We start from the raw sequence: 13,067 nt of genomic DNA, 5'->3' as shown, positions 1-13,067 counted from the left end.
GTCTGTTTTGTCATTTCATCGTCCCTGAATTGTAAATATATTTAAACCCATCAGTGGTCTTTTATTTGCCATAATATGTATGAATGTTACTAATAATTTCTCAGTGCATTTCACCTTTGGTGCAGGAAGAATAAGCTTTGGTTCGACACGGTTTGCTCGTCGGAGTGGAAGGATGAATAAACACGACGTGGAGAGTCGGGGAGGCTCGGGGGACAGAGACCAAGACTGTTTTTTTAGTAGAAGAAGAAGAAATGTTGTGTAATAAAGTGCTTCGAGGAGAGAAGTTGATGGAGTCTTTGTCTCCTGCCTGTAAATACCGTCAGCTCTTCTCTGTGTGCAGCAGATATGATGTGTACCTACGACATTATCAAACTACTATGGATGTTAAATAACAAAGTGCTCATGTGATCACAAACTCACACGGCTCCTGTGTCTTTCTTTTTTTATTTCTCAACACAATAAACACATTCAGCTGCAGCTTAAACCCCACGTTTCGGCTTGTTTTAATAAAACGGAACAAAACCAAACGACCTGTTCAGCTTTTCAGCTTATTTCACTGAACTGAACAAAGATGGAGACTAAATACTGTTTGACGTTCTGGGTTCAAGACTTGATTATTGCTGTATTTCTGTACATAAAGTGCTGTTTTGTTTGGTTTTAGAAGCAGAAAGTTCAATCTGTGCTGAGAACTCATAATTCAGTCACTCCTCTGCCACCAGGGGGAGCTGTTGTGTTGTTTCTGCAGCTGCATCCAGCCCTCATTTGCTACTTTAAAATAAGATTATTCTTATAAAGGATGATTAAATAATTATTAACCTGGTCACTGATACAGCTGTAAACCCAGTAATAAATAGTTAAAGTGCATTTATGAAATAAAAAGGACAGTTTGTTGACCTATTTGTTGCCAACAGAAAACCGAAGGAAAACAAGATTTTCCTGTTTCTAAGGATTAATCCTCATCAGCTAGATTTGACCTTTTATCAGGAACGTTTTAATAAATGACTTCAATAAACTGCATATTATGTGAAACAGCTGAAGAAGCTGAAATAACAGAATTTAGCTAAAAGTTAACAGCAAAAGGTTAGCTAAAAATATCTTAAAGTAGCAAAACATTACAAATATCACAAGGATAGCTAGCAGCTAATATAGCAAATATTTGTCTGAAAGTGAAAAGTAGCAGAATGTTAGCTAAAAGCTAATGTAGCCATTTTTGTTTTCCTATGCTAAAGGCAAAAACACAACAAGTAGCCTCTGTTAAAACTCATGGGACAAATATTTGTAAATAAAGTTAAATATTCTGAAAAGAATAAACATCACTCATCTGACTGAGCTGAACGCCTCGTGGAAAACAGTTTAATCAGATTATTTATGTCTGAATTAAATGTTAATCTCTCCTCGTTTATGTGGAAAATACTGACCCAAGAGAGCGATGTGTCATATTTATATTACTTTACAAACTTTTACTCGTGTGTCATTCGGTCCAAAACAAAACACCAACAATAATTAAAAACAAATCCAAAGATTTGTCTTAAATTCCTATCAGAGAGCCGAGAGTCATCAGCAAACAATCACACACACGGTTAGAATTTGGACAAAAAACAAGGTTTATTTGAAAAATAGAAATTTTAACTTATTATTAACTGCCAAAAAAAATAAGTTAGCTTAAATGGCTGCACAAACTGGATTTTCATTCACATTTTCTTTTCTTACAAACCTTATTAAAAATAAAAACAAAGTTCTTCAAATTGCTTCACTTTAAATGAACATAATTTTATAAAAGACAAAGAAAGCTACAGTAAAGACTTCGGTAACAGGAGGAAACACAGAAGATGGTTCCAGATTTGAAGGTCTGAGTGGTTCGTTTTCTCGTTTCACTCGCGCTTCACGCCGGCGCAGCGTTTGCCCTGCAGAAACACAAATATTTAAAAACTAAGACTTCATCTGGACTTCCTGCTCCTTCTCACTGATGACTTACTCCTTTACTAAACTTAACAGCTAATCCAACAACATCAAGTTTACAAACCAAAGAAAGAGCAAATATGTAAACGGTGTAGTTTTATAAATGATCTGTGTCATCCTGTAATCCCTTAATGCTTTGGCAGCTCCTCATCATGACTCAGCTGCTTGCGGTTTAATACCTTTGAAATCAAACAAGGCTTGAAGCAGATTAAACTTTTTTTTAAGACAAACAAGATGGCCAGCGTTAGAATTTTTTCATTTCTCTTGTTTTGAAATTGAAAATCCAGCATCGCGGTTGTTGGCGACACACTTCCCACCGTGAGTGTCCCGTATCCTGAGAAATATTTACTTTCTTTCAGAGTTAGTCGGATTAAATGTGGAGACAGCGCCTGGAGGCAATCGGCTGAAGTTTGGAGAGGGTTTGTTCTGCTCGGTGCAAAGCCCATGTTTACATCTACAAACAGCGCAGAAATTAATAAGTTGTATCTCCTTTGTTTCATCTGTAAGTCAATCACACCCATGAAAAAGGTGAGCCTTAGGCTATAATAAAAACATTACAGAGCAGATTCTCAAAGCCAAACGTGAAATGATGTGCAAACAATTTCTATCAGGCGAAGTCGAGGCTACTGGTTTTATAATCTGTATTTATGGAAACAATGTGCATGTAATTAGTTCTGTGGAGGAAAATAAAAAACAAAATCAAAAAGTTCTGTCCAAATGTTTTAAACAATCTTTAAGTTTAAAGTGCCTGACTTTAGGGTCAGTTGAGGCAAAGATTGAGCTGTTTGGCCAAAATAACAAAAAAAGTATGATTGAAGGAGTGAAGGTGAGTGCTGACTGTCAAGCATGGTGGCAGTAGCATCATGCTGTGGTGCTGGATGGAATAAAATCTTCAACTTCACTTAAATATTTATAGCAGGACGGTTAAACCCTGTTCCAACAGGACAACGACCCCAAACAAACATCCAAACTGGTGTCTGATTGGATGAAGCATCCAAACTGGATCCTGATTGGATGAATCATCAGAACTGGTGTCTGATTGGATGAAGCATCCAAACCGGGTCCTGATTGGATGAATCATCCAAACCGGGTTCTGGTTGGATGAATCAGGCTAATATTAAGCCTCTGGAACTGACTGCTAAGACACATTTAATAAAATGTTTGTGGGGTTGTATAGATTTATCTGACTCTCTGCAGATTTAAGAAAATCCACAATAAATTCAAACTTTTGCACACAATTTATATTTAAAAGGCATATTGAAGTTATATCGTTTAAACATTTCATAATTTGTGGAAAAAAACTAAAATTAACACAATATTCATGTTCATTTTGAGTGCATGCAGACCTGTGATTACAACTATAACTCTTTCTACCTGACTGTTATCGTTGGTAGTTTTATAGATTCAACTAAAGAAATGGGAACAAATTGTGTCTTTGTGACAGTCTGCTGATCACAGGAAGTCTGGTTCTTTGCTAAGATGTTATGTGTCGACAACTCTGATTCATTCTTAGAGTTCAGGAGCTTTGTTATGCCTTGAATGATTCATGGGTCACAGTCGGGTGACTTAAAAAACAAAAATGGCCGAAACTGAGTAAACAAGCAGCCAAAAACCAAACAAAATGCCTGATGGCAACAAAGTCTGGCAGCTTGGCAGCAAATATAACAAAAGACTTCAGCACATTTTGTCCCTACACACCTTGTAGTTGTTATTCTTGCAATTTTCCCTCAGTTTGTCCACGTGGTCCTTTGCCTTTTGCACACAGTCTTTGTTGGGGGGGACGCAGAGTTTCCTCCCAAGTTTGGTCACAAGGCTGCAAGAACAACCAAATCATTTAACTACAGAGTCATGAAGCAGCAACTGAATCCACTGATATAAGATCCAAACCAAACTCACATTATGGCCGCGACAGAGCAGCCTTTGTCCTGTTCTCGATAGTCCACAATCCAGCGGGCTCTGATTGATTTGTTTCCCACTGACAGGCAGCAGTCCATGGGAATCTCTGCCACGGTCACTGAAAGAAACAGAGCAAAGCACCTTTACAGTTTGAAGGTCGCTTTGAAATGTTAGCTCAGATAGTCCAGCCCATCAGTTCTGGACCAAATTATAATTATCATTTCTTCTCTGAGCTACACTTGTTGAAGTTACTGACTGTAGAGAAGGTTATATCTGGCATTAACACTGAAATGACACATTTACAAACCGGGCCTGGGCGTGATAACGCTGATATACATTCCAGCCCGTTCACCCACAAGGCATCAGTTATCCTAAAACCAATCCAGGAACGTTTGAATAAAGAGCAATTAAAAAGAAATTGCTAAACAGTTTTGACCTGCAGCAGGTGCTTTTTTCTCGTCTGTCAGGTTGCAGACGAGGTGTGGTACTGGTACTTTCCATCCATCGCAACAGCAAATCAGAGAGGAAACCTGATTAAAACTTTGAAAGTAACCGAGTATGTGAGCCTTATCTGGACTGTGTGAAAACAAGCGCAGATTGTAGTCTCGTAAATCTACACTTTGTGCACTTTTTGATCCACAGAACAGTGACTGAAATGGTTCATTCTTGTCTTTAAGCGCAATAAAGACACTGTATGTGTGAAAAATCAAACAAAGTTGTGAAAACAACAGGAAATTTGACACAGCAACAGGAAATCTAAAGCTTTACTGTTGAGCATCGAAACCAAGAAAAGGATGTTTGTTTTATTGGTTTTTACAGTAAAAATAAAATCAAACTTCAGCTCATTTTCGCTCAGAACGAACTCCACTCCCTCCTTCACACAATGCCAAGTTGTTTTGGTCATTCGACCCGTACTTCCTGCAGTTAATCTTTCAGACTTGAGGGGAAAACCATCACCACACCTACTGACAAGTTTTATTGTTTACTTTGTCTTCAAACACACAGGTGACGCAATTCTCTACAAATTTTAGCTCTAAAATCATTTATTTAGGTTCTTGCTCCATATTTTATTCATTAAATGCTTTGCTTCCATTTTTTTAATCCTCCTTCCTGTCCATCCTCCATAAAAACAGGATTTTCTTTCTCTTCCAGAAATAAACTGTGAAGTTCTCCGTGTCAAACTGGAGCACATTTCTCCTTCTCAGAGTCAGCAGAAGTTTAAATATTAAGAGTCCAGATGCTTCTTTAACGACTTTTGAAGAACTTCTGTAAATAACAATCTACAAAAAATGTTTTTGCCTTTTTTTCTGCTTGACAAATTCAGTAAGGATGTGTAAAAAAAACTCACTTGTGCAGCAGAAGGTGATGAAGAGGATGCAGAATAAGAACTTGGCATCACCCCACGGAGCCATGTCTGATCGAGTTGATGAAGCTTCTCAGTTTCTGTGGTGAAGAAGTGACTGCTCCTGTGCCTCCTTCATGGTTTATAAAGCATCAGCAGACCAGACTTTCAGTTTTCTTTTTTCACCTCTCCTCCTCTTACTGTAACTCTTCCTGACAAATATCACCAATTTCCCCATCTGAAGAAAAGGGAGGGAAACAGAAAGTCCAGCCTTCTTCAGTTCAGGTGTATTTTTGGACCAGGATAATAAAACACATCTAGTCAAAAAACACAACAGATTTCATTGAGTCATTATTTATTAAACAGAAGCAAAAAGTTAAAGCTGGAAGGGGAAAACTGGGTCCAGCTCCTGACCCAGCAGAACCTCCTCCAGCAGCAGAACTCTCAGTGGGTTCCTGGTTGTGGAGGAGTTGTGGCCCACTCTTCTTTCCAGCGTTGCTTCAGCTCATTGGTTTCTGCTCAGCTCTCTGAGGTTCTGGTTCTGGTTCTGGACCGTTCTGTTGTAGATTAGCTGCTGTGTTTGGGATCACTGTCCCGTTGCATCATGACCCAGTTTGGACCAAAACCAGAACCAAACTGACTGAACTCCGTAATTCCACTGCTGGTTATTAAACATCAATATCACCAAAATAAAAGCTTTTTGTGGCGTTAAACGTCTTTTACTCCACCTGACTTTGACACTTTTATCAGAAAAGCAGATGCAGTTTCTGGAATATTAAGACATGCGTTCAGTCTCGATGAAGAAGAGGAAGTCTCTACTTGACGAATTCTGCAGAACATCTGACTGATGCAAACCTCGCAAATTTACTTTGAAAATGCTCAAATGTAAATGAGTTGTATTTGTTCTCAAGAACTACTTTCAGCCGTGTTCCCAGGCCCAGGGTGAAAACACAGAAATCGACCAGAGAAATGTAACAAGAACTGATTAATTATTACCAGAAGTCAGGCTGGAACACAGAAACTACACAGGTTTTTAAAATAACACAAAACTATCTTAACGTAAAACCAGAAAAGGTGAACAAATCAGAACACAACTGGCCTCTTTCTGTTTTAAATGAACATGTTTTTATTTATCAGTTTAATTAGAATCATCATCTGCTTGTTGGATTAGCAAACAAAATATCTCATCAGTGAATTTAAAAAAATTTTGTTCCCTCACGTTTTTGTTAGTTTCTGTCCTGGTTGTCCACCAAGGAATTTCACAAAAGCTGCTAGGATTGTATTAGTTTTGTTTAATTTATTCCCAAAATGTGCTTCTAAACTCAAACATGTTTTTGTTCTGTAATGCACTTCAGTCAAACCTCGTCTCCAGCTGCAGACAGACTCATTACAGGGACTAAATACCATAAAAACATTCTTGCCTCCTTATAAAAAGTCATGTAGGACTCTGAATTAGTTAGAAAATGTTCTTATTTTATACGGCCTCATCCTGAAATACATCACAAATTTTTTAAGCCATGCAGGGAGAGAACAAGTGAAGGCTGGGAGACAAACCTGCGACCGTCTTTCTGTGAGTCGATGTTACTAACCGCTGCTCCACCATGCCACCTCCTGTGACTCTCATGCAAATTAAATATTTTTTGACTATCAAAATGAAACTGAAAACTCTTTGTAAAAGTCATTCTAAAAAGTCTTGGTATTTTCCAGACACCTATTGGCGTAAATGCTCACCTGACCAAACCCATCTTTTCTTTTCTTGTAAATGACTGTGCAGCTGGAAAGTAAAGTCCTCTGCAAATATTCTTCTATTATTATGAATATAAAACCCAACCCGGCTGACAGACCATGATTCACGCAACATAATGCTTGTATCCAACAAAAATGTGTGCAGATGCCCAGTTTGCATTTCACAGTAAGTCTGCGACCTGCTTCTGGAATGACCTCTGGTTGTTCCTTGAAATATTGTTTTACACGAGCTGTGTCTCAATCCAGTGACCGCAGCCGTCAAAAGGCGGGGCCGGCGGTGAAACCAGGTGGTCAAAACTACAAAAAAACTTCCCGGCTGGATGACGAGTACTTCCCAACAATGCAAATAAAATCTAATCATCCATTTCGCTGAAAGAAAATGAAAGTTTTACAACTTCTGTTAACGATCAGCGACGTTATACTGGCTGTAATTACAGCAGCATAAAGCAGGAAGTAGCTGCTAATGTCATTTTCTTCAGAATATTTTCAGCAACAAAAAATAAGATTCTTCATCAAAGGTAAATCTATTCATGAGGCATTTAGGAAACCAGAACCTAAATATTTTTACTTAGCTAATAAGTAATGATATAATCAGGGATAGTTCAGTTAAAGGTGGCAAAGTGACAACCAGGCAGAAATGTGATGTTATAACTACTTCGACTACTTTATTTATAAAGCACTTTAAAACAACCGTAGCTCCGACAAAGAGCTGAGTTATAAGTCTGCTAGGAGACAGAGGGAATTACGTTCTGGGTAGTTTCTGCTGGTTTCTGTGGATATCTGACAGAGAAACGAAGCAAAGGTAGTGAACGGCTGTATTAACTCAAATAAACAACCCTACTGGTCTTTCCACTGATGTAAAGGTTGTGAAGCTGAAGCCAACGAGCACCTAGGACTCGTGGAGAAGAGATGGTTTCTAAAAGCTGATGCAGTCACAGGAGCGGTGCTGCATTTCATCTGAGGCAAGGTGAGCCACTGAGCTACAGCACGATGGATTAGTGGTTATCACTGCTGCCTCACAGCAAGAAGGTCCTGGGTTCAAACCCCGGGTTGGTCTTTCTGTGCATGTTCTCCTCCTGTTTCCCCCCTCAGGATAAAAACATGCACGTTAGGCCTCCCATGAAAAAGAGATCTGAGATCTCAGTGGGATTTGCCTGCTTAAATAAAGGATAATAACATTCAAAGTTTTTTTTTTAAAATTAGATCTCTCTCGTTGAAGCCTTTATGAATCAATTAAAGCATAAAACAGAATAAAAATGGCCTTGCACAAATGGTTTTTCCCACCAGTACCTCCCTGACCATCAACAGGACAGAGAAAAGATAAATATGTGTGAGATCCAGTTTTCTGTCGAAGCTCAGACTGAAGCCAGAGTTCTGTCAGAGTTCATCCTGTTCTTCCTCTCTACATTCTTAAATTACTCCTTTCAAATGCTTTCATTTCTGGATGAGGGGTTATCAGCTGAATCAGATGTAATAACATTTTTCTTACACATGGCTGCAGGCAGCTTTTCATTTCGTTTCAAACCGGTTTGGTTAAAAACCCCTCTGACGAAGAAATCAACTAACATTCCAGTTTGGCTGCTTTGGTGTCCATGAATAACACAAGGGATGGAACAAATGACACAACTATAAATAAAATAAGTGAAACACAAACAAAGACATAAATCTGTAAAAGTCTCAGCCTTCAATTTGCAAATAAGCGCTAATAAAAGCACATTTATTTAATAATGCACGGAACTAATTGTGTGATATAACACTTAATCTGGACTCAGCTGTAAAATGATTCTGCAAATTAATGATTTATAACTGAAAAAATAAAATAAAGTTTGATTTGTTTTGGTCTGCTGAAGAAAGCCACATGACAAATATTCCTTTTTTGTCATAATATCATAATAAATTTCTCTTTGACACAACACATAATAGTCTTGTTCCGGTTATATGTTGCAGAGATTATATGTAAGGAAATAAAACCTACAGCCCTGCCAGAAAACCTGAAGCAGCTTGTAAAAACAGCTCGTTTTAAACTTTAGGTGCTAATAATCTGATGGGGTGAAGACGTTTATTTCTTCTTCCTGGATCTGTCCCCCCGGGGCCCGTTCCTCTGCACGACTCCAAACTCGTCTGACCAGCAATAAATCAGAACTCAAAGCTAGAAAAAGAAAAAAGAAAAAAGCATTTGCAGTTTTTGAACTTTGTTGTATTTCCTGTTACGGTTCACCACTTTCTGATACCGTCTGCAGGGAGGTTTTTCTTCCTCTTTTACTTTAGGAAGTGGACATTCTCTGGAATCTGTGGTCTCTGTGTTGACGATAAACCATTTCTACAAGATGAGCTCCAAAGTGCACCGTGCTCTGCAAACAAACAGCAGCACACTATCAGGATGATGGAGCATTTCAGGGAGTAACTTTCAATTTCTTGTAAATCACACCTCGGATGCTGTCCTTATTTGTCGCCTCTGTTTACCATCTGGGAATTTCCCAGTGAAGGCATTTAAAAAAAACCCCAGATAGACCTGTATTGCCTGTGGGAAAAGGTTTGGTAGGTGAGGCTCTGAAAGGGTTGAATTCTGTAAAATAGTCTTTTCTTTCCTGAGAAGGCTTTGAAGTCATCAGAGCCAATTATCTCAACAGTAACGAGCGCAAACACACAATCTTTCAGCGCTCTCATGCATTAAGATAAGCATTTTATCGGAGTAAAGTTAGCTGTAAAAACTATTTACTGTCACTTCCAGCAGGAAAACCACACCAGAGGGTCTGAATAATCATTTCCTTGTTTATTTATGCTTCATTCATGTTGCATCTAAGTTTTTTTCAACAGAAATAAAGCCAGCGTTGATGCTGCAGCTGCGTCTGAAACCCAGTCGATCATTTCTTTGTGGTTTTGTGACCAAAGGTGACCTCTTTAAGCCCACATGTGATCTTTTGACCCACTGCTCATAAAACGCTTGAAACTACACATCATAACAGCATAATTATCATGCATTCTTGCATAAAAATGATCCCTATTATGTCTACAACTCTACATTTGGTGGCGTGTGATAATGTTTTTGCTCATGTCTCTGTTTGTTACTGAAATATCTCATGAACCCCTGGATGAATTTTAATGAACCTTTCAGGAAACAATCCTTGAAGATGGCTGCCACAGCCAACTGGAATTAGACAACTAAATAGCTAAAAGCTTACTACCTTACGGTTAAACTTTTGCTTTGAGAGAAAAAGGTTTCCTGTTGCCTTTGGAGACGTATAGTTTTGGTGATGAGGTTCGGATGGGAACGACGGCCGCTGTAAAAGTGAAAATAATATCTGTTTCGATTTGAAAGCACATCTGCAACAAATCTGTTCTGTGTGCAGAAAGCTGTGGGTTAAAGTTGGAAGGTCTCGACTCACACAGCTGTTTGCATTGTGGGAAACCACACAGGCTGCTCCGTGGAACCATCAATCTTTGGTCCTGAGGCCAGTTCGCAGACAGGGGCTCAGGGAGGCTTTTATTTTCCCGAGGTCAAGAGGACTTCCTGTTTTCTAACACTGAAACTTATATTTCCAGAAATGTTAGGAGCCATGACAGGCCCGTATTGTGCAGGAATAAAAATGAAACCATGAAAACTGATTACTTCAGTGTGAGAACTACACATTTTAGAGGAATTAAAACAGACATGACCACCTTAAATTTACAAAAAAAATGAACAAACAAACAAAAAAACTGTTATAATCAGTGCTGTAATATCAGACTTTCTTCTAACCTTTTAAAATGGTCTTGATCAACAGTTCTGTAGATCTTTTGAAGCTTTTTCAGATTATATTCAGTCTTTGTGCCTGATCATGACAGAAGTGTGAGGTCTCCTAAAATCTCCCTCCACCAGATTACCAAAATAAGACCGCATCCATCAAAGACCTGAGAGATGAACTTTATGACAAGTTTTCAGCCCCTTGTTGGAGCTAAAATACCATTTTCTCTTAAACTGTGTTATCTTTGGTACTTTTTATCGATTCAGGTAAAGATATGAGAACAAACTGTGTTTTTATGACAGGCTGTTGATAAAAATCCATACATATAGCACCCCCTGCATGGAAAACTAAAAAGAAAACAGAAAGAAGGTTTTAGAATCATCTTCAAGAACTAAAAAGTGCAGAGATGTCTGCACAGACTGGATAACATGTGATGGTATCAGCCGTTTGACCCACTTCCTGCATGAAGTGTCTGATTTCTTGGACACAAGGGAGGAAACAATCAGTAATGTTTCAGAAGTGGGAGATAATCCTGATATATCTGCTTCCTGCATCAACGAGCTAAAACACTGACAGAAGAGGCTGAAATGGTTTTCACTTCACAGAATCTTGGCTTCTTGGTGCTGAACCGTTGCCAGAAAGCGTTTGTTGAGGGTCAAGCTGTATCTGATCCAGCTGGAGTTAAACTGTACTGCCAAAAGTATTCACTCGCCTCCCTTCACACACATTTGGACCTGAGATTAATCTGATGTCGGCCCACTCTGCTTCTATAACAGCTTCAGCTCTTCTGGGAAGGCTTTCCACAGCTTTAGGAGTGAATTTTGTTCCATTCTTCCAGCTCATCTGTAAGGTCAGACCCTGATGTTGGACAGAAGGCCTGACTCTCAGTCTCTGCTCTAACTTATCAGGTTGAGGTCAGGACTCTGAGCAGGACGGTCAGGTTCTTCCTCATCCTCATCTTTGTGGACCTTGCTTTGTGCTCTGGTGCTCAGCCATGTTGGAACAGGAAGGGACCGTCCCCAAACTGTTCCCACAAAGTTGGAAATATGAAATTTTCTTTCACTTGAACTCAGCAGCCGAGCTCAAGTCCTGAAAAACAAGCCCACACCATGATCCTCCCTCCACCAAACTGTACACTCGGCTCGATGCAGTCAGACAGGAACCGTTCTCCTGGCAGCAGCCAAACCCAGACTCATCCATCGGCTTGCCTCAGCCTCCCCTGAGCCCGTTCTGTGGTTTTACATGGCCGAGTTGCTGTCATTCCCAGTCTCTTCCACTAACTGTGGAATATTTAGCAGCGAGGAAGTTTCCTGCCTGGACTTATTGCTCAGGTGGCGTCCTATCACAACGCAATGCTGGATTCACTGAGCTCCTGAGAGCGACCCGTTCTGTAGAAGCAGTCTGCACGCCTGGGTGCTGGATTTTAAACACGTGTAACCATGGAAGGGGTTGGAACGCCTGAATTCAATCATTTGGATGAGTGAGTGAATACTTTGGGGCGCGTATCTGATCATGAACAGCTCTGGTCAAGCAGGAAGTGAAACCCACATTGAGGGGGATTTCCCGTGTGTGTATGTCGAGATGGAAACGATCTAACCCTCCTTCTCAGGGTTGTTGTTGTTCCTCGCTCCCTGACCTGAAGCTCCAAACTGCTGCTGGTGGTTCTCAAGCTTCCCGGAGGCTGAGAGACGACATGTGAACATAAGAGACAGAAACAAGCAGAGATGTAAAAGCTGTGAGCCATTTCGAAGAATTATTTAAAGAAGAACTGTATTTGAAGCTGCTGGGTTTCAGCTCCATGACTTCAGTTTGAGATTCAGAACAAGCACGTGTCGACTGTTCATTTACGTTTAATTTATTTGTTGTATTGTTCAGACATATCTTCGTTAGTCATCACTGACAGATCGGCTGCTCGGCTCCTGGGTTACAGCTTCCATCACCAACTTATTGTTTTGATTTGCTTCTTCTCCGTCTCTTCCCTTCTGTTTTCGATCATTTCCCAGCTGTTTCCCACACTCATCTGCTTCTGTATACTTTCTGTTGTTTTAACCGTTCTTATATGAAAAACTTCAGCTCATTCAGAAGGTGGGTGCTATGACTTTTAGTTTTTGTAATCTTTTAAAAGATTTGACTTTATTTACAAATATTTTTCCCATAGAAAACCATTGAGATCTCCTCAATTCCTTCAGCACAGAAAATGTGTTTGTCTCAAGTTGTTTTTTTGTTTTACTTTGCTTCATTCGATGTCAGTGCAAGCTTTTATTTTTTTATTATTTGTTTGAATTATTGTTTGTAAAGTTCTTTACACCTGATGGTTCACGTATGACCGAGAGGATGAAGTTTATCTTTTTAAATCTCGAGTCTCATGTTTTGTTCAAAAAAAGAAGCAACAACAAAAA

At 39.4% G+C, this 13,067-nt stretch overlaps 1 protein-coding gene across 1 annotated transcript; it reads right to left on the bottom strand.

Annotated features, from left to right (window-relative positions):
• Positions 1–1,580: 1,580 nt before the first annotated feature.
• LOC108244547 (C-C motif chemokine 18-like) lies at positions 1,581–5,389 on the bottom strand. The gene is made up of 4 exons (XM_017430854.3): positions 5,204–5,389; positions 3,856–3,973; positions 3,658–3,772; positions 1,581–1,904 (listed from the first exon to the last, which is right to left on the bottom strand). The coding sequence occupies exons 1-4, from the start codon at positions 5,265–5,267 to the stop codon at positions 1,872–1,874; spliced, it is 330 nt and encodes a 109-aa protein (XP_017286343.1). The 5' UTR covers positions 5,268–5,389; the 3' UTR covers positions 1,581–1,871.
• Positions 5,390–13,067: the final 7,678 nt, after the last annotated feature.

The sequence above is a fragment of the Kryptolebias marmoratus genome, linkage group LG1, assembly GCF_001649575.2.
Source record: "Kryptolebias marmoratus isolate JLee-2015 linkage group LG1, ASM164957v2, whole genome shotgun sequence".
Lineage (NCBI taxonomy): Eukaryota > Metazoa > Chordata > Actinopteri > Cyprinodontiformes > Rivulidae > Kryptolebias > Kryptolebias marmoratus.
Note: the sequence above shows the minus strand (reverse complement) of the source record. Positions and strands in the feature narration are given on the sequence as shown.

Coding starts and splice junctions, on each gene's coding strand:
- LOC108244547 (XM_017430854.3), bottom strand. CDS start 5,267: ATGGCTCCGTGGGGTGATGCCAAGTTCTTATTCTGCATCCTCTTCATC. Junction 3,773..3,855: donor TGCTCTGTCGCGGCCATAAT/GTGAGTTTGGTT, acceptor TTGTTCTTGCAG/CCTTGTGACCAAACTTGGGA. Junction 1,905..3,657: donor GCAAGAATAACAACTACAAG/GTGTGTAGGGAC, acceptor GTGTTTCTGCAG/GGCAAACGCTGCGCCGGCGT.